This window comes from Toxoplasma gondii, chromosome X (assembly GCF_000006565.2).
Source record: "Toxoplasma gondii ME49 chromosome X, whole genome shotgun sequence".
NCBI lineage: Eukaryota > Apicomplexa > Conoidasida > Eucoccidiorida > Sarcocystidae > Toxoplasma > Toxoplasma gondii.
Genome location: NC_031478.1, coordinates 6,727,854 through 6,748,603, shown reverse-complemented (window position 1 = coordinate 6,748,603; position 20,750 = coordinate 6,727,854). Strand labels below are relative to the sequence as shown.

The following is a 20,750-nucleotide window of genomic DNA, read 5'->3' as shown; positions in this document are numbered from 1 at the left end:
AGGAGTACGTCGAGAAACGAGGCGGAGAGCGTCGCGCATCGTCTTTTTTGCCTCTTTCTCCGAGAAGAGCGCCTTTCCCGGAGAGAAGAAAGAGCCCTTTCTCGCTTCCAGAGCGACACTGGTCCTGGCAACGCGCGACGCGAGGAAATCCTGCGCTGGCGGGAGGCTACGAAGTCGACGCCGGAGAGACAGCCTTTGCAAGACGCGGTTGGGAGGGAGAGCTGACGAGAGACTCGCTGGGCGTTCCGAGACTGGGAGGCGCTCTAAATTTCAGAAAGAGGTCTTTCACGGAGTTGCAAGGACCGTCCAGACGCTGGAAAACGAGGACCATGCGAAGAGTGGAAAACTCCACTGGTCGCTTTCTGTCGAGTCGCGTCGGAGCCGCTAGATAGAGTCGCCTCCTCGTTTTTGTGTCTTCTCCCTCCCTCTGTCCAGCCTCTCTGCGTCCTTCCCAGGCCTCCACCTTTCCTCTTCACTCCTCCGTCCCTGTCGTCCTTTCTATGTCTCCTCTCCTTCCTTTCTCTTTCTTTCTTTCTCTCACTCTCTTGTCTCTTTCGCGCTCCGACTTGTCTGTCTGAACCTCCCATCTCTGAGTTGCAATGGCGGCCGCAGATCCTTTTGCCGCGCCCGCGTCGGTGCCTTCTGTGGAGTTCTTTCTTCCTTCTCTCTTCGGCAGCGCTCTGCCAAGGTCTCTCCCTGGAGGCTCCTCTTCGTCCGCTTCGTCCTCTTCGTCCGCTTCGTCCTCTTCGTCCGCTTCGTCCTCTGTCTCCTCACCTTCCCGGTCTGCCTGCACTGCGCCTGGCTTCTCTGGAAAGCTGAAGAGTCTCTCACTCTTGTTTTCAGTCTCGCTCAGGCCGTCGCCTTCCTCGCGATGCTCGCCTCTTCGGTCAAACCCCCTCACCCTCCCCGAAGATGCAACAAATACGCTGGCGCTGTCGCCTTCAGGCGACCTTCTCTTTGTCGTTGGAACGGACGGCCAGCTGATTGTTCTCCCTCTCACTCCTCGAGGAACACCGACGGCCAAACTGTATCGAAGAGCTCCTCCCTTCACCCGCACAAAGCGGCTGTCTTTCGCGCCTCCGTCTCCCAGTGCCCTTCCTTCCACCTCTCCTTCCACCTCTCTGTCTGCATCTCCGTTTTCTTCTTCGTTTTCTTCTTCGTTTTCTTCTTCATTGATTGCAGGCCAAGTGGTGGGGACGCCAGGACCCCAGGAGTCTCTGTGGGGAGTCCCCGCGAGTGCAGACGAACTGCGGCGGCGACAGCAGTCTGGAGAGGTTTGGAGTTCTTCGAACGCATGGCGAAGCGACCGACGCGGGCAGGCGTTGGTGGAGAGCGACTGGGAGTCTCTGTCGTCGAGCTCTGAGGAGACGCTGTCTGAGGTCGAGGACGAAGGAGCCTGCGGCGACTCGCGAAACGACGGAGACGCGCGCGTCTGGTCCTTCCTCGCAGCTCTAAACGGCGAGGCTCGAGCTCCGCAGAACCACAGAGTCCTCGGTAGAGAACAGGCCTTCCTCCCAGAACGCTTCACGCTTCTTCTCCCCGGCGAAGACCACAGACGGCCGGGCGCGTTTTCGCTGCATGCGCGCGACGCAGACCTCGAAGCTGAAGAAGGATGGTCGACCGCGAGGCTCTCGAGCGACAGGCGCGTGAAAGCCACTCACATTGCCTGTGAGATTCTTGCAGGCGAAGAAGTTCTTCTGTGCACAACGCGAGCCGGAGATGTGATGGTGTTCTCTCTCGCTGGCCTCCGAGAGCGCCTCGATCGAGAGAGAGAGCGCAGGAGAGAACAGAGGCGAGAAGAGAGAGAAACGAGACGCAACCTCGCCAGGGCAAAGAAGGAACGAGAAGAGGAAGAGAGACGGCAAGGAGAGGCGAGGGAGAGAGAAGACGCGGCTGAGGGGGAGTTGAGGTTTCGAACTCGATCAGGAGAAGAAGAGACGAGAGGGCGAGGCCTTTCCTTGTCCTCAGTGACGTTGTGGGAAGCGGACGACAGAGACTCGCTGTTCAGCGCGTTGCGAGCGGAGACTCGCGAGAAAGCAGAAGAAAACAGACTCACGCCTGCACCGGATGTTTGGATTCGGTACGTGACGCAGAGCGAGTCGAGTGGCGACGCGACAGGCGTCACAGAGAGAGACATGTTTAGTGACAGAACGAGACGTTTCGAATGCGTCGCTGTTCGATTTGGGCAGCCATTCGTCTGCTCGCCTGCGCCGTATGTGAGGCCTCCACATGGTCGCTGGAACTCGCGCTCCCCCCTTGAGCAATCCTGTCGGGTCACTGAATCTGCGGCGCGAGAGCGAGAGTTCGGACTGGCTCTCTCTGTGTGTGCTCTTTTCTTATTTGCCTCGAGTCGAGGTCGACAGTGTTCTGGGGTCTTCGACTGCGCCTGTCTTTGCCGTCGCCTGCTTTGGCCTCGAGGCAGTGAAAGGACAATTCTCCCGACATTTTCTTTGGAGCCTCGCTCTGTTGTCGCTCCTCACTCCGTCGCTTGCCATGGTCTCCTCGCTCCCCGTTTTCCTCATGTCCTGCGTTGCCCCTTCTGTCTCTCCCCCTCGCTATCGCCTCCACTTTCTCTCGTTCTCTTTCTTTCTCTTTCTTTCTCTGTCTTTCTCTGTCTTTCTCTGTCTTTCTGTAACTCTCTCTCTCTCTCACTATCGGTTTCTGGACCCCGTTTTGTCTCTTCTTTCGATCGGTCTCCGTGTCACTCTCTATCTCTTTATCTCTCTTTCTCTCTCTTTCTTTCCCCTTCATGACTGCTTTTTTTGCCTGGCGTCTCGCTAGCTCTTAGTGCATTTCCGGTCCGTTTGCATCATGCCCGAATGGTAGTTTCTCGCTCAGTATGTGGAGTTAAAAGGCCTTCCGTCCACACCCGGTTTCCCTCTCTGTCGATCTCTGGAGTGCTGTCGAGTCACCGGGTCGATCCGAGTTTCCGTCGCGTTTCACCTCTTCCTCAGTGTTTGTGAGTTTCGTCGTTCTTTCCAGGAACGCCCTCGGACCCCCAACTTCGCACTCATGCAGCCAGACGGACTTATCGACCTGGAGCTTTGCATGCAATCCTTTTGCACCGGCTGCTACCCCGCTGCCTTCCCCGTCACGCCCCTCTTCTGCTGCGCCCCTGCTTCCGTTCTTCTCTTCTCTTGTCTTCGGCAGCAACACACATCACCTCTCCTTCATCGACCTCCGGCATCTCCCCATCGGTCGCGGAGACTCTGCCCTCTCTTCTTCTTCTCCTCTCCTCCACAAGCGCGTCTCGCGTCCTCATGCAAAGAATATCATTCTCGCCGCCGCTCGTCTTATTGCTGCACACTCCCAAAGATCTTCTTTCTCCTCTTCTCCCTCTTCTCCCTCTTCTTCTGCGTCCTCCTCTCCGTTTTCTCGCTCTTTCTCTCGCTCCGCGTCACCGTCTCTTTCTTCAGCTTCGTCCTCTTCTTCGTCGCATTCTGATTCGTGCGAGGCTTCTTCGCAGTTTCTCACGGCGTCCGCGCAACGACGGACAGACCGAGGACGAGACGTCAAGAAGCGTCGAGGAATCGAGGAGAGAGAGTCCGACAGCGATACAACCAAGAGGAACAGAGAGGGGAAGCGAGAGAGGAGAGAAAAGCACCGTTCAAGCGATGGCGACGCGAGCGGGAGAAGCTCGAGCCAATCGGTGGGAGACGAAAAGGAGATTTCACTGTCCCGACACCGGGCAGAAGCAGACGGAGAAGGGGGCAAGGCGGCGGCACATTGCCAAGAGAAATCGCCGCGAGTTTCTGAGGAATTAAAGCGCCTTCAGCGCCTCTGCGGAGACGCATGCGCTTGGGAAGCTATTGCCGCAGGCGACGAGAAATTCGCTTCGGACACTGACGCCGAGGAGACCGATTCAGACGACGCAGACGAGGAAGCACAAAGAGGCGAGACACACGAGAAGGCGCAAGGAGCGCAAGACGAAGGAGAGGATATCCGAGACGGGGGCTTGGGTTTCGCATCTAGAGTCGTCCTCCGAAGCGAGCAACGGACACCGTCCATGTCTGCCTGGCGTTCTGAGGAGGCTCGCAGAGGGACAGAAGCCAAGGCCGAGCTTCGAAGCTCTCCGTCAACATGGAGACAAGAGGCAACGAGGAACGCGAACTCCGCCCGGTGCCTCCACGCCTCTTCCGCGTTCTGTCTCTCCTCTCCTTCGTCTCCAAGCACCTCAGCTTCTCTCTGTGAATCGAGACTGGTTGCTTCTTCCTGCGACGCGAGATCTTTGTCTTCTTCTTCTCTCAGGGGTACTCTGTTTCCTCCTTTTCCTCGGGAGCTGCGCCCCAAGGCGTTGTGGCGCGAGGCGCGAATGGACGCGTCTTTTCGACCTTCGTTTCTTCCTTTTCTCGACCCGGGCGTCCACGTGAGTCTGCCGGACTTTGCGCTCTTCGTCGATCCGTATGTCCCTCCAAAGTGGCTTCGACGGCACGGACGAGGCCGCAGCGCCGTTTTCAACCTTCGAGAGCGAGGAGAATACTCGCAAGATCACGACACAGACGAGGACGAAGAGCGCGGAGAAGAAGGCAAACGCTTCCTGCAGGGCGGGTCGTCGCGTCGCAGGAGAGAAGGACAAGATGGAAGCGTCCGGTTTTCGTGGAGACGAATTGACGAGGCAGGCGACAGGCGAGCTCTGCGTTCAGGTGCTCGGCCGCCAGGCGTTCGCATAACGCAACATGGTTCTGGGCGAGTCTCTGGGAGAGACGAGTTCGGCATGCCGGCAATGAGGCGGTTCCTCACACTCCATGTCTCCACCTCAGATGCATCCGATGAAGCGGCTTCGATCCGACGTCCAATCAACATGCGATGGAGGCTCCTTCGCGTGAACCAAGGAAATCAAGGTGCCGGGAGAGACGCACTCTCAGAGATCCCAGAAGCCTCCGCTCGAGCGCAGGCTCCTCCGAACGTCCGGCCTACTCCCTCCACGTCTTCTTTTCGTCCTCTTTCTACTCCTTCTGCTGTCCGCTCTTCTCCTGCATCTTCTCTGCGTCCTTCTTCCGCTTGCGTTCGTCGTCACCTCGCCTCCTTTGGCTCTTCTTCCCTAGGTTTAGAGCGTCGATCTTCTCTCCCAGAACGCTCGGTCTCGGAGGTGTTGCTTCCACTTTTAAATTTGCTCGGCTCGGATGCTGCGCCGGTGGAGGGGCGCGACGAAACAGAGACAGACGCGAGAGCAGAGACAGACGCGAGAGCAGAGGAAGACGCGAGAGCAGAGGGAGACAGAGCGAACGTCTGCGAGGTCGTCCGAACCTTGTTGAACCTGCCTCGACGCGTCCTCTACAGACAACTCCCGTCGCCTCAGGTCTCGAGAGGTGAAAGTCGAGACAGCAGAGACGATGCAATCCGCTGGTTCCTACAGCGCAGACGCGACGAGATAGGAACTGGAGACGCAGGAAGCCGAGAAGAGAGGAGGGATGGAGAAGCGAACGCGCGAATCAGAGGCGAGAGAACAGAAGAAGAGAGAATCGGAAATGGAGAAGAATCACGAGAAGGCCGCAGAGAGAGAAGTGAAGTGCAGCTGCAAAACAGAACCGCCAGACAAGAGGAAAGACCTGGGAGCCCCGGTGGTGCGTCTCTCTCTGACGAGGGCGACTTGTCTTGTGTCTCAACTCTTGATCATGTGCCATTGGGGACCCGTCCTGTGGCTTCGCTTTCTCAAGACTCGTCTTTCGCTGCTCCCGGAGGTTCACCTTCTCCGTCTTTGCCGTTGCCGCGTCGCCACCCGCTGTTCGCCTCGTCTCCTCCTCCGTTCTCGTCTTTTTCTCGACCTCGTCCGTCTCCAGCTTCTCTCTGTTCCGTCTCACCGTTCTCGCCTCGCCTCAGGCACTTGCATGCTCCTCCCCAAGCTTCCACCTGCACAGGCGCTCGGCCAACGCAACTCCAGACAACTCGAGACCAGGCGTCTGCGTCCATTCCTTCTTTTTCTGCCCCTGTCTCTGCTTCTCCTTCATCGGTTTCGTCTCCCTCTCCTCTCGCGCCCGCTTCCTCTTCTTCTCCTTCCTCGTCTGTGTTACCGTCGTCGTCTTGCTCTTCTTCTCTGCTGGGGGTGTCTCTATCACCGGCGCTGCCTCGCCAGCTGGCCGCGCCCTCGCCGGTGACTGAAGCGGCAGAGCGAGGCGACAGGCTAGAGAGGCTGCAGGTAACTCCCGCGGAAACAGAGAGCGAGAGACCGACCAGAGACGAAAGAGCCATGAACGACAGAGAGAGCCGCCTAACCGAGCAAGAAGAAGATCACGAGCTCGCGGAGGAGGAACAAGAGCTCGAGGGAGAAGAAGATCACGAGCTCGCGGAGGAGGAACAAGAGCTCGAGGGAGACGAGAGGGCTGGCCGTATGACACAGGCGGCGCGCGAGCGGAGACAGGAAAGAGAGCAAAGCGAGGAACTGGCGAACAGGACCTGGGGCAGAATTTGGAGATCACTCACCACGCGAGTTGGCCTTGGAGACGCGAGGCGGCACACATCGAAAGAAGCCTCTGAAGAGTGGACGTAGGCTCTTGACACCGCAGAAAACGAGAGACAAAGGAGACAGTCGCCGAAGCGTGACATTGCCTTCGCCGTATTCGCCTTCTGTGTTTATCAACGCGTAAACTCGGTTTTCTGTACTTATTTCGGGACAAGCTATTATGTGTGTACATACACATATCTTATCTATCTATCCATCTATCTGTCTATATATATATATATATATATATAGATATATATATGCTGCCAAAGACGCGTATGTATATATATATATATATATATATACGTATGTGTGTTTATTTCTTATACCTGCTGGTGGTTCCGTCTTGGTTTCAGTTTCTCTGCATGTGTCAGTGGTTTCTTTGCTTTGTTTGATGCGCCTTGTTCACTTCGTTTGTGAGACCGGGATTCCGAGTTGGCTCTTTTTTCACTTTCGTTCCTTGCAGACACCCTCGCGAAAAGCGACAGACGCTCGACTGGGTGGAGGTCCCGACTGCGTTGGTGGACTTTCTCAGCGTCTACCTCTACCGCTGCAACATTCCCCTCGTCGCCGCGTCTCTGCTTCTGCATGCAGCAGCCTTGGGACAACTGTCTCCTTCTCGGTCTCGCTGTCTGTCTCCAGAGGCTCTCTGGTCGCCGCTTCCGTTTCGTTCTCTGCCGACAGTCTCTTCAGAGGCGTCGCGTCGCAGGAACGCAAGAAAGAAGAGGGGCGGCAGAGCGAAGAAAGGGAGGACAGAGGCGAGTGTGGCAGGAGAGAGCGAGGGAGACAGAGAGGTGATGGGAGGCTCGGCACATTCGAGTCCAAGCCGTGAACGGGGCAGAGGCAGGCGGCGAGAGCGTCGCTCCTGGCGCTCTCTCGAAGCTGCGACAGAAGAGGTATTCGAATGCGGCGTCGAGCCTTTGGAGACTGAGAGCTCTGCTGGGGCTTCCAGGGCGTCGTTCGCTTCCTCGCTACGCCAAGATGAGCTCGACATTCCACATCCGCCAGCAGGTCTTTGCGCACCGCGCGTCCGCGTCTGTGCACATGAGTGGAATATCCCCGCAGTCAGGTTTTCGCTTTGTGCGTCCTTCGTCGCTTCCTGTTCCATTGATGCCTCCATTCGCCTCATTCGAGCTCAGCCTCCGCCGGTCCCTCCTTCTTCTGGCCTCTCTTCTGGGCGCCGCTCATCTCCTGTTCTCCCTCCGTTCCAGCCTTCTGGTCTTTGTTCTTCTTGTGTCTCTCCTTCGTCTCCGCGTCCGGCGGGGAGTCTCCGAGAGCGAATCGTGCGTAGTTCTCGACGCGACCGAGACAACGAGACGGCGCAGACCAGCGGAGAGAGGACGCAATGGACGAAGAAACGCGAAGACGCAATGGGCGATCTGCTCGCTATTCACCGCATTCCCGGCTGGGCGTGGAATGTCGCCTGGCTCGATATGCGTGCTCTCGGCACCCTCGACTGGGATCAGGTCCGTCGCTCTCAAACACTGCCGCAGGCTCATGGAAACGCGTCTGTGACCTGTGACGCCTTTCCATCACATCCGGCGTCCAAATTCACGCAAACTCTGTTTTACACACGACGAAGGTGGACCAGCAAAGTGGACACATGCATGTGTAGATCCTACAATACATACATACATACATATATATATATATATACATATATATACATACATATATACATATATATATATATATATATACATATATATGTATATGTATGTATATATATATATATATGTATGTATATATATATATATGTATGTATATGTATGTATATGGATTTATTTCATATATATATATATATGCATGTATTCCTGCGTGAATGCACGTTCTTTTTGGGGGTTTCCATGTTGGCAATCAGACTGTGTTTCGGATTTCGCGTGTGAAGCGTTGATGTTTGTCTTGTTTTTCCGCAAGGCCTGCATGTCACACGAAGCGCCTGCAGTCACTCGTGTCCTCGCTGGCTCGCTTGTTCTCCGCCGGCTTGGTCCTGCTGTCTGTTTGCTTCCCCGCCAGAGAGAGACGACAATGGCTCATGCGTTTTCGCCTTCGGTTGTTTTGGTTCGACGTTCCCCACCAGCTTTTCGACCTCTCGGTTCCTCGGCCTGCAGCCGGCGGCAGGGCGACGGCGGCGCGTTCGCAGGAACGCGGCTTGCGTGTCTCTCCCTCTGAAGGGGATCGGCTGGCGCGAGACGTCTACGCTGTCGATCCGGGACTCTGTCGCGGAGAGCGAGGAGACAGAGGAGACGTCAAAGCTGTCGCGGGCGAAGCCGCCAGCGCTCTCGACCGCGAGCGCGAGTGGATCGTGCGGCAGACGCTGTCCGAGAACGAAGAAGTCGACGGTGGAGAGGAAGACGGAGAAACCAACGGCTGGAGACTGGACGAGCAGCAAGGAGAAGGCGAAGCGACAGAAGAAGCAGAGAACAAGGAACGCAGGTGGCGACAGACGGCCATCCGCGCAGTCCTCGGGGCTTGCGAGCCGAGTCTGAGAAGTGCACTGGTGGTAAGATCTTTCTTGTCTTTTCTGCATGCGTCGCCTGCGTTCTCGGTGTTCTTCTCTCGAGGGTCTTCGTTGCTGCGTTCTGTAGATGACGTCTTCCGCGCGAGAAAAACAAACGCCTGTTCGCTGTGTCTGTCGGAGTGTCTGGCAAGTCTGCCCGTAGCCTTCTTTCGACTCGCACTGGGGCGCTTTCAGCTTCTCCTCGTTTTTGCGTTGCTTCCATAGGCTTTCGTCTGCGACGAACGTGAATCCCCTGCTCGTTTCTCGACGGTCTGGCCGGTGTTTGGTTTTGTGCTCCTCAGTGTCTGTGAATTCCGTCTTCTTCTAGCTCGTGATGTTTTTACGTTGCTCCCGCCCTTCTCGTTTTTCTCTCGGATCCCTACTGACTGCGCACACACCTTTGCGATGCGGCGTTTCGGCGTTTTTCAAGGCCTTCTCCCATCCCTCGTTCAACCCTGTGACTGGAGAGCGCCGGCGTCTCCAGGATCGCTGCTTCCGCGAGGCGCTCAAGATGGCCGAACAGAGGTTTCGCGAAGTGCAGGAGACGCCTTTCGATGGCCATGGGCGAGCGGCTGGAGACATGCCAACAGGGCGCGCAGGCGACGCGGCCGAGGACGCGGAGAGACGAACAGAGAGAGGAACGAGTCGGACTGAACTGAGACGCGCGGGAGGCGCACAGGGGCGGCTAGCGAGGCGACTCAGAGGCGACGTCTCCAGTGACGAGGAAGAGAGAGAAGACGAGAGAAGACCAGCAGCTGAGGACACCGACAACATGCTTTCTACGAGACGCGACAGTGGACTCCAGATATCCGCTGGTGTTGAGGCAGGGCAAGCGAGAGAGAGAAACCGATCTGTGAAAAGAAAGAAGGCGAACGAGCGCTTGGGTTCGCGGGATCCAGGAGACAGTGTGGGGTGGAACAGGCGCGAGGAGGCAGAGAGACCACCGCAGGGAATCGTCTTGAGGTGGACTCCTGACTCTGCTGAAAGTGAGCGCTGTCACTTCACACGGATGCACACGTTCTCTGCCTTCTGTCTTCACTGTTTTCTCCTCCGTTTCCCCCATTTCCTGTTCAGCGTCCTGTTTTTTCACTGTTTTCACACGCGTTTTGAAGATCTTTTCGAGGGGCGGTTCTGGTCTGGCGATTCTTGTCGACTCTCGAATCGCTGTCGGAGACGCACTCAGCCTTCTCTTTGTCTCTCCCCGCGTCTCTCGGAGACCAGCACAGTCACGTCTGCCGCTCGCAGGCAACACTGGCCCCCCCTCTCCTGAGTAAAATGCGGCGTTTCTGTCTACTTCGGTGCTCTGCACTTGTGGGGCTCCTCGTCAGAGTTTGTCTTTTTCTCTTCCCGGCATCTTCCTTCGTCGGCGCCTCGACGTCGGAGGATACCGACCTCCAACGCTTTCAGCTGCCTCAAGCGGCCCCAGAGGATGGCGGTGTACAGCCACCATGAACACCTTCGTTCTCCATGCCTCGCAGTCGCTCGCGCGTTGCTCCGCCGTCTCTTTCGTCTCCCGTCTGTCCAGCCTCACGGCGACAAAGTGGGCTCTGCTTCTGCGCTGCCATGCCGTTTCGCAGGTCTCTCGAGTTTCTTGGCAAGTCAGAGGAAGGAGCTGCAGCGAGAGTTCCGTGAAGGTATGCAAGACGTCGAGAAGAGTTTCGACGCATGCGTCCGCATGCACCACGCGACGGCCGCGTCGCTACTGAGCCTCGACCCGCGCGCGTTCCTGGGGGACTCTGCGCTGCTCGACGAGATACAGAAAATCGCGGACGGTCTCCAAGAGCAGAAACGCCATCTCCGCGAGTGGACGGTGAGCACGGAAGAACGGCGACGAACGCGCCGTGAACGCGGAGAAAGGCAGACAGCATAAGGTGGACAGCGAACGAAGAAGGAGAGAAAAGGACGGAGAAGAGTGAGAAGGGCAGGACCAGGGAAAGAAGAGCAACGACGAATTCTTCCTTTCCACACACCTCCTTCCGTCGGTCCTTGTGTCGCGCTTCTCGTTGCTTTCGAGACTCATCTCTTGGCTGTCCGCTGTCATGTAGCTTCTCTTCTCTTCTTCTCTTGTGTTTACAGCGAGCTGTGCGTGCTGTGAGATCAGAGTCTCCTTTCGTCTCTTCGTCGCCATCCACCTCGTCGTTGCCTCTGCAGCGTTTTCCTTCTTCGCTCGCTTCGTCGCCCTCTGAGTCTTCGTCTGTCCCCCTTCCTCAGCCTGTCTCTCCTTCGGCTTCGTCTTCTTCGTCTTTTTCTTCCTCCGCCCCGAGTCTCTCTGTGGAATCCGCGTCTGCGGCGGCGCAGGATTTGTCTCGCGCGCGCCTGGCTGCCGCCAGGCTTCAGCGTCAGCGCTTGCGCGTACAGGCCAGCCGCGTACGCGTCGAAACCTCTGCCCCTGAGCTCTCGGCGCGACTCTCGCTCGTCCATGTCCTGCTCCAGCAGCGAAGAGGCCGCGACGCGAACCGGGGTGCGGCACATGGTTCCTTTCAAACATTGAGAACCGAGCAGGAGGCGCAGAGGACGGAGCAGGAGGCGCAGAGAACGGAGGAGGAGGCGCAGAGAACGGAGGAGAAGGCGCAGAGAACGGAGGAGGAGGTGCAGAGAACGGAGGAGGAGGCGCAGAGAACGGAGGAGGAGGTGCAGAGAACGGAGGAGGAGGCGCAGAGAACGGAGGAGGAGGTGCAGAGAACGGAGGAGGAGGTGCAGAGAACGGAGGAGACACGTGGCGAAGCGGCGAGAGACGCGAAGACAGAAAGAGGCGGCGGGAGTCAAGCGCAAGTCGTGTCTCGGCATTCTGGCCCAGGGAGGCAGGGGCGACAGGGCCGCGGAGCGAGGGAGGAGGCGCTGCGCAGGCGAGATAAGTCGCGCGCGAGCGAGGCGAGGAAAGGTGGAGGCGAACAGGGGGAAGGGGAGTGCGGGGCGTCTGGCGCTTCCCTGGAGTCTCCTTCCAGCGAGGCCGCTTCCTTCGTCTGTCGAGAGGAGACGACTGCAAGCGCGGCGATCAACGCAGTCCTGCTCAGCATGAGACCTCGATGTGCTCAGCAGACGGGTGCTCGGGACCCGAGACGAAATTCGAGTTCTTCTCCGTCTCCTCTGTCTCCTTTGTCTCCTTTGTCGTCTTCTTTTTCGGCTTGTCCTTCGTCACCTGGCATGTCCTCAACTTCCGAAGAGAGCGTGACGGAGAGCCGTTCTGGAGACGCCGACGCTGAGGGCAGCGCGAACGCGGTGTGGCGACGGCGTTTAGAGCGCTTTCTTCTTCTTTCGGACTCTGACGAAACGGACCGCCTTGCCTTTTCTCACAGATCTTCTGCCAAGGCCTCGCCTGCAAGCCCGGTCGCTTCGCCTCATTCTTCTCCGTTGTCTGCCTCTGTGACGCATCCTTCGCCGACGTATCTCTCTTCTTCTCTGTCGCCTGCTGACCTTTTGCAGAGGAATGGAGACTGGCAAACAGATCGACGGATGCGCGCCTCTGCAGGGGGCCTTCCGGCGTCTCTGCAGCAGGCACAGCACCTGCGACTTCCCTCGAGGTTCCGCTCCACTCTTCGCTCTCGCCTGCGTCTTTTGCCGGGGCGTCGCACAGCTCGAGTGAGGGAGGACGCGCTCGAGAGCCGAGAGAGGAGCGACGCAAGCGAGGAGATGGCCACAGTCAACGACGCAGAGAAGCGCCGCCTGGCCTCACAGCTCCTTGTGGCAACTGGACAGAAGTCGCTCTTCCTCTTGCGCCCGCGCTTCGAGCTCGTCGAGGAAACTGAAGGCCTTTTACAGAACGAAGTTGGACCGAAGATGGACAAGGAGGTGGAGCAGGTGCTGGAGACGAATCAGGAGAAAGAGTCCCTCCGGAAGGAAACGACAGGGGAGGTGGAAGAGACCAATCGTGGCGTCCGCCGCATATTCGAAGTCAGTGCGCCGATGTGTAGAGAACTGCATGCAGTCGCGGCAGGGCATCGGCGAAGAAACAGTCTCGACGGGGCCTTCGCGTCACGAGCAGACGAGGCCGCTGAAAGGAAACAAATGAAAAAACGCATGCCCAGCAATCTTCCGGATGTCCCCACCGATGTCTCACATACCCTTCCCTCTTCCTCTTCTTCTTCCTCGTCATCTTCCTCTTCTTCTTCCTCGTCGGCTTCCGCTTCTTCTTCCTCGTCTTCTTCCTCTTCTTCTTCCTCGTCTTCTTCCTCTTCTTCTCTTCCTGGTTCTTCGCGTCGTTGGCATGTGAAACTGGAGGAAGTCGCGTCGATTCCAAACGTCTTTCCTTCAGCGCTTGTGTCGGATTTCAAGCGGCTCTGCTTTCTGCGCGCGGTCGAGGACGCGGGTCTGGTCGTTTGCGGCTTCCAGCATGGAGGTCCTATCCTCGTCTACGCAGTGGAAACTTGTCCCCTCACTCAAGGTCTCTTCCTGCGCGCAGTCGCCATGTGCATGGGCGTCGACGCCGCGCTGCGCCATCTCCCTGAGGTGCTAGAGAAACGGAAACTTCCTCCAAGTCGAGGAAAACCAAGTCCACAGTCTCCCGCAAGTCGCGACCACGACAGTCACTCCACGTTTCAAGAAAAGATCGTCTCCATGCAGCGTCTGTTCCTGTTCGCAAAATGCGGCTGGCAGTCCTATCTCTCTTTCTCTCATACGCAGTCCAATGCGATGCACTTTACTTCCAAGCCCCATATGCATCTACCTACATACTCATACATTTATAGCCAAAGTATGCATATGTATATATATATATATATATATATAGGTGAAAGAACGCAACCATATATATATATATATATATATATATAAACATGAATATGTAAATAGTCTTATATGTGTACAAGCATATACATATATATATATATATGTTTATATATGTCAACGTGTACATGTCAGTAAATATGAAAGGTGAGTGTTTGTTTCCTGTTTGCTGTTCACTTTGGCTTGTCAGGAGCTGCGAAACAGGAGCGTCGAAGATCGGCTGCTTTTTGTGCCGCCGCAAGATACCGGCGCAGACTCCTCTCGAATTAGTGGCTTTGCAGTCTGGCACCAGCTCGTGGACGGCGGCGACGAAAGCTCTGGCTGTGGTAAGGAAAGAACAGTTTTTGAGTTTTCAACAGGATTCACTTGTGCCCAGACAGCTCACGAATTTCCATCTAGTCAAAACGGAGGACCGCCTGGTAAAAGGAAAGAGAAAGCTCAGCACCAAGCGTTTTGCTTTTCTCGGAAACTGTTTACACAAGCGAAGTCTCTGAAACCTCAGCCGACTGGCATAACGCGGAGGAGAACAACGTCCTTCGACGCGAGACACTCAAAACCTTTCTGTCTGCTCTCGGCTGTGCAGGGAGCCTTGCATGCGGCGACCTCTGCCGAGACAGATTAAGCGCAAACTTGATGTGTGGACTTCTGACCTTGCTCTCGAAAGGCGTTTCCTGTACTTTCAGTCTTTGGTTCTCGAAATCTTGCGGGGCGCCCTGCTGGCGTCTCACTCGCTGGCCGCCGTTGCGCTGGGATCGGTGCCTTCACCTTCACTTTGAAATTGCCTTTTCCGCCGGTTCGCGTTTCCATACTTTTGTTTGGAAGAACAGAGTTCGCGCCTCGCATTCTGTGCGGGGATACCATGAAGCGAGACCTCGAAACGGACTGTCCTATCGAGTTGTGACTTTGCTTCAGGTGTCACTGCCGAGGACGAGGGTCGTCGGGGGAAAAGCGTCTCGGTCAGGATTTACCTCTTGACGGTTTCGCTGACGCTCCTTTGCTACGAGTTTTCCTACGACAAGTACCTGTCCTCGCGGTCGTCACCTCCGCCGTATTCGTTCGAGGAAAACGGGAGGCGCGAGAATTGCTCAGAGCCTCAAGACTGCATGTTTTCTCCTGAACGCGGTGCATGTCTCTATCCGGGGAGTGGGGGCGACGCCTCACATGTGCAGCCGGGACAAGTTCAACTCCACGACGATTTCCAAGTCGTCCTCCTCGACGAGAGAGACTTTTTTTTGTGACAGAAAATGTTTCTTGCCACTGGGGCTTTGCTTGCTTGTCTACGTTCGGGGATGTTTTTCTCTTGAGTTGTTTCGCTTCGCGTTTCGCTCTTCTATCTGGGTTTCGGAAGGTTTCTCGTTTCGTTTCTTGCCTAGAGGGCGCGTCCCGATTCGGAGTCTCCTTCTCTCTATCCGCGTTTGTGTTTTTGCCTCGACGTCGAGGACCGTTTCTCTGCTGTGTTCGTCTTTGATTTCCGGCGTCTGGCGACAAACGCGCGCGAGTCTGCGAAGCTAGACGCAGGTCCTCACTCGAGAAAAAGGATGGCCCGCGCTCAGCGAGTCGTTCTCTGTAGGCTCCGAACCGCACGCAGAGTCGTCTTCTCGCGACAGACAGCACTACGTGGATATGTATACCGGAAGGGATGCAAATGAACATCTACGTGACCAATAGAGACAGATAATCAGATGTCGATAGATTGACAGATAGGCATAGATCGATATATATAGATAGATATAGGTAGATGGATACTGATAGATTGATGGATAGATGCAGAGAGATGTAGATATAGATAGACAGACAGACAGATAGACACAAATATATATATATATATATATGAGTTTAGGGTGTCCGCAGCCTCACTTTCGACGTGTGGTGGATTTCCTCTTTCCCCAGTTATTTGCCAACCAGACAAATGCCATGGATTGGCAACGCGTTGCCCTGCGTTTTCTTGCTGGATTCATGAGAGACGTTGACTGGATGGACTATCTCCACACAACAGAGCACAAGGTCATAAATTTTTGTGGTGGCGTGTAAATGAGGTGAAGTCCTAACTAATCCACCTATTGCGGTCCGCACCCTCGACAACTGAAAAAACGGGGAGAAACTCCAGGAAACACTGTTGAAGACATGGCCTTCCTCGTGACGAACATCCATGAACGCTAGCATGGATAGTGATCAACCGCCCTGCGACGTATTCCGTAGAAACAAAAAATTGGGCAGGAGACTACCAACGTGCGTATCCTTGTACAGCTTAATATCTGAGTTGTGCTTTTCTCTCCCTGCTAATGCGACAGACTGCCGTTTATTTATTTCATTTGATCCATCACAACTGTAAACAGACAGATGTCGGTATGTCTCTTCGTCGTGTGTGTCTCGTAAAGATGGCCTGCTGGCTGCGGAGACAGCACGGAGTTTGAGAATGTGAGGGGTATGGCATCCGAGAACATGGACGTCGACGAAGAGCGCGGAAGAGACGAATCACCCGCGAAGGATCAACAGATCAAACAGAAGAAACTGTCTTTCGTTTGCGTGCTATCGTCCGTATGTGCGTCCATGGTATAAAGACTCAAGACTTGCATGACGCCGTCGCCCGCGTCGAGAGAGGCGGAGGAGAAACGCGACGGCAGTCGCTTCAGCTGCCGGACTGGACTCTGCAAAAACACGCTTTCTTCTTTCGTTTTTCTTCTTCCGTGAAAACTCCTCTTTCTCGCTTGGCGACGCGGAATCGTCTGGTGGACGTCGAGCTGAGAGGTATCCGCCGAGGGCTCTCCGCTCTGGACGTTCTTCGGAGCTCCTTCTGCGGCGAAAAAGCATGGTTTGCCGTAAGAGACGTTCTCTGTCTGTCCACTGTTGAAAGGTCGAAGACAACGAACGAAACAGAGACCAAAAGGAGGAAGGCGACCGTGGACGATGGCGGACGCCTCCCTGTTGCCAGGTGAGCCGGCAGTGGCGGGCGCGATGAGCCGCGAGGCTCTTTTTCCGCGCAGAATGCCGGTATTTCCGAGCGGCGCCTTTCTCTCGCCTCCACGTTTTTCTCGAATTCTCCTGGTCGTCTGTCTCCTCTTTTTTTCCTCGTCTCCTCTCGCCTTCGTTTCTTCCCTATCCGCTTGGAACAGCGCCTCGTCGGCGGCCTCCGCGTTGTCTGGCGCGTCTTCCCCGAGTTCGTCCTGCTCCTTCGCTGCTTCGCCTTCACGCGAGTGCCGCCGCGCGTCCTCGCTGCCACTGGGAGCGTCCACCAACGCTCGCCCAGGTCGCCTCCGAGAACCGGAGAGAAGCGCCAAGTTCCGGTTCCCTTCAGTCTCGGCCTTCCTGGGTCCTTCTGCCTCTCGTCCGTCAAGCACCGTCTCTGCGTCCAGCGCTGAAGCGACGCTTCCAACTCTTGGCAGACAGCCTGGCGCATCTGCTTCCTCTCTCGTCTCCTCTGCTCCCCTCCCGCGGCCTTGTCTCGGAGCTGCGCAGAGAACGACCGGTCTCTGGTCTCACCGCGCGGCAAGGCTGTGCAGCGAAGGAGCGACTCTGGAAGCCGGGTGGGGGAAGGCAGAGCCGAGGAACGTCCGTCTCCGAATTCACTCGCGCCTCTTTCACCGGATAAAACTGCAGACCCCCGACGGTGAGAACGAACGCAAGGAAACGCGGTGTCTCCTCTCTCTCTCTCTCAATCCGTCAATCTCCTCACTCCCAACTCACATCTTTCTTTGCTTCAGCAGGAGGGATTGGTGTTGTCGCTCGAGCGTCCAAATGCGCGCGAGGGAGATCGGGAGAGGCCGAACAAAGCGCTTCGAGACATTCAGACTTCTGTAGATGTGTATGAAGGAGAGTAGGCGCGCGCGAGCACATGGAGGGCCGTCTGTTCATCTTCTTCAAGGAATGCTAGTCTGCGCTCGATGGCGAGAGCCTGCTGCTTCCACGCAAAAGCTGGTCTGAAAGCGAATGCAGTCGAGCTGAGAACGGTCACTGCTGAGACAAGGTAGTGGAGCATCCAGTTGGAAACCTCGCAGGTTGCTTGCATAGAGAGACACTCCTGTCTACATACATATACATACATAGACATATCTATACATATACATATATACATATATATATATATATACATATATATATACATATATACATATATATATATATATATATCTAGAGAGAGAAAGGCAACTGCTTACCCTTTTTGCGTGTGACTGCTTCATGCGCCAAAGTAGGCGACTGCTTGCTCTTTCCAGAAGTCTTCTCACGAAGAACGCGGGAGCCTTGGGGACAGGTAGTTGACTTGAGAATGTAGAAACAGGCGTTGTCTTCGAACGAAGGTATCAAGAGTGCAGGGCACCGCGTCCGACATCAGGGCGACGCGTGGTGTCTCTTCTCCCGCTCTCTCTGTTTGGCGCATCTCAGGGGAAACCAAGGAGCTCGAGTGTGCAGAGGACGAATACATTCTCGATGCAGCAGAAGCAGCAGGCATCGAGCTGCCGTACTCCTGCCGCGGTGGCTCATGCAGTACATGCGCAGGTAAGAGCTTCGGAGGGAAATGTTCGTTTCTCTGTAGGTTTTCGCGCGAGTTGCGGCGCCCCAGAGCGCTTTCTCCACCCATTCGTCTCTTCTCCTGACTCTATGGCGTGCGCCCTTCGTTGTCTTGTCTCGTTCTTCGGAGGTTCGTCCAGTGTTTTTCTCAGTCGGCTTCTCTCCCCCGTATATCGCGCGCGTCGATGCATGCACTCGCCTCTCCTCGCTGCTGTCTGCGTTCGCCGGTGGCGCTGTGGCTTAGGCAAGCTGTTGATGGGCTCCGTCGACGGCAGCGAGCAAGTTTACCTCGACGACGCCCAGCAGAAGAAAGGCTACGTCTTGCTCTGCACAGCGTATCCGAAAGAAGACTGCACAATTCTGACTCACCAGGAAGACCAGCTCCACAGTGAAGGCGGAGACGAGTGACCGCGCCTGCTCTCGCAAGCTGGAGGCGTGTAGCGCTGGTGGCTCTTCGGGAGAGTCCCTCTCGGCTCCATTCGCCTCTCGAATCTTCCAAGTCACCCGTCCGCTGCAGGTCGCTGTCTCGCCGTTCGACCTCTTGGCAGACAAAGCCGCTCGCAGCTGGACGCGCAGATGGAGATGCTGAAACGCAGGTTGACGTCTCGAGCGTGGACGCGGGGGAAGAGCTGCGAAGAGAAACACAAGCTCTGCGTCGCGCCGAGGACGGCGAAACGAGAGGACAACATGCGGTTCGGAGACCGTTTGGGGCATCCCAGTTGAGAAATTAAACCTGAAACAGCAAGTGCAACAAAGCACCAAGGAAACATGATGAGGGGGGGGGCACAAAACGAACAGAAGTGATCACAGAGAGGCAAGAAAGAAGAAACAGGAAGAAGCAGGACGAGACAACGACTGTCAAGCCCATCACAGAGCAGAGCCGCAACCGAGTTGGCTGTGGCGTAGCAGAGACTCACACTTTGACGGCGAACCTGGAACTCAGCAAAGCCTCCAGTCCTGGAGATTTGTCTGGACGGAACAACGGTTTCTCGAGCTGTTGCGAGGCAGGAAAAGATGAGATCTGCGGCTTGCGTTCCGGAGTCAGCACAAAGACGTCCAGAGTGAACATGCAGAGGTCGAGAGACAGACAGTTCAACGCTGTTTTCTGTACCTCACGTGATTCCTGTTGCGTTTGACATTCTCTGGGGGGGAAATGTTGGAGAGAGACGCGCGACTCTCAAACAGGAGTCTCTGACCGAGCTCGAAATGAGAAAAAGGAATCGAGTTTCCTTTAACTGCCGAGTGGAGGTCTGGCGTAGATACAGCAGGAAATTCACATAGTGGAAATCAACAATCCTGAAGAGCTTGAATGCGAATGGTAGTCAGCCGAGCGGAGGGGAAGTTTCTCGCAGGCTGGCCCTGCATCTCTCTTCTGCAAGGCAGAGGGCTCGTGTGTCGTCGCAGGCCTCTTTCTTGGAAATCATAACTTCTGCAAGTTCTTGTGTCTCCGTCGTTGTTCGCCGCGGGTCTGTTGTCAGCACGTCCTTGGCTGCTCCGCTTTCCAGCACCTGGAAGGTCCATCGAAGAAAAACGTGTAAAGGTGGTTTTCTGTTGTCATGGAGACTGGCCGTTTGTCTATTCAGTCGTTTCTTTGGAAAAAAAAACGTAATTGTTTTGGTTTTCTCGAGGCCTCGAAGGAGGCCTTCGCCTTGCTTCGAGTCGTTTGCTCAGTCAATCAGTTCCACCGTTGAACGAAGAAATACAGTTTAAAAGTATGTCAGGAACTTCACAGGAAGAAGGCTACGCACTTTTTATCAATTTTCTCAGTAAAATATGCAGCCTCAGGATACGACAAGCCGACGTCGAGGTGGCAACCCTCACCCTGTTAGTCGGTTGGTCACCGATTTGCTCTCTGTATCGATTTCACTACTTGTCTCCAGACATAGTCAGATCACTCTCTGTGCCTCTTACTATTTGCCTGCATAGAGAGACAAAACTCTCTATGCCTCTTGCATATCTTGGTTTTGAGCAGTTTAATGCGGACAGTATCCACCGGACGCCCTGCTGAGGACAACGGTTGTCTATCATGGGTGGACCTTGCCGAGTTGAATTCTTCAGAGTCTCGAATCGTTCCAATCAGTGCCATTTCTGTGGGAGCTGAGCACAGTTTGTGGTCGCTACTGTAGAAAATCTCTGGAGTACCGTGAGGCTCGCTTCTTCGAGCTCTCGGTTGTCCACACAAGAGGTCGCACGCAAACCGGAGAAACCATCTTCCAGACCTGCCCTGCAAGAACAGATCTGACGCCCCCTTGAACGTTTGTTCCTTCATGTGGTGATTCCGGAGGCAAAATGCCTACCAGACTTCATTGAATAGAGTTTTCTACATGTGGTTTTAGATTCGACTTCACTCTTTTACAGACGGTTATGGAAACTGCGCAATTTCCATGAAGCTCCCCAAGAAGTGTACCTTTCTGTTTCGCTCGTTCTCTCTCTCGCGCGCGGATCTCGCGGGCTTTTTCGGTTTCCTTTCGCCCTGAGTACGTAAGGAAAAGGAAAGGTTAACCGCTATTTAAACACAACAGTTACCGTAGCTCTGATTTCGTGTGTGTCCAGGGAACTTTCGGTGGATGAGCTAACACTCAG

The 20,750-nt window shown here is 55.5% G+C and overlaps 2 protein-coding genes across 2 annotated transcripts; both read left to right on the top strand.

Moving 5' to 3' along the window:
- Positions 1-26: 26 nt before the first annotated feature.
- On the top strand, positions 27-15,192 carry TGME49_215080 (hypothetical protein). The gene is made up of 9 exons (XM_018779674.1): positions 27-2,080; positions 2,983-6,483; positions 6,906-7,905; positions 8,520-8,942; positions 9,370-9,925; positions 10,517-10,749; positions 11,016-13,385; positions 13,852-13,987; positions 14,574-15,192. The coding sequence occupies exons 1-9, from the start codon at positions 600-602 to the stop codon at positions 14,897-14,899; spliced, it is 10,026 nt and encodes a 3,341-aa protein (XP_018635709.1). The 5' UTR covers positions 27-599; the 3' UTR covers positions 14,900-15,192.
- Positions 15,193-16,130: 938 nt separating this feature from the next.
- Positions 16,131-19,854, top strand: FD (ferodoxin FD). Its single transcript, XM_002370787.2, has 3 exons — positions 16,131-17,268; positions 18,042-18,155; positions 18,412-19,854. The coding sequence occupies exons 1-3, from the start codon at positions 16,569-16,571 to the stop codon at positions 18,573-18,575; spliced, it is 978 nt and encodes a 325-aa protein (XP_002370828.1). The 5' UTR covers positions 16,131-16,568; the 3' UTR covers positions 18,576-19,854.
- The last annotated feature ends 896 nt before the right edge of the window (positions 19,855-20,750 follow it).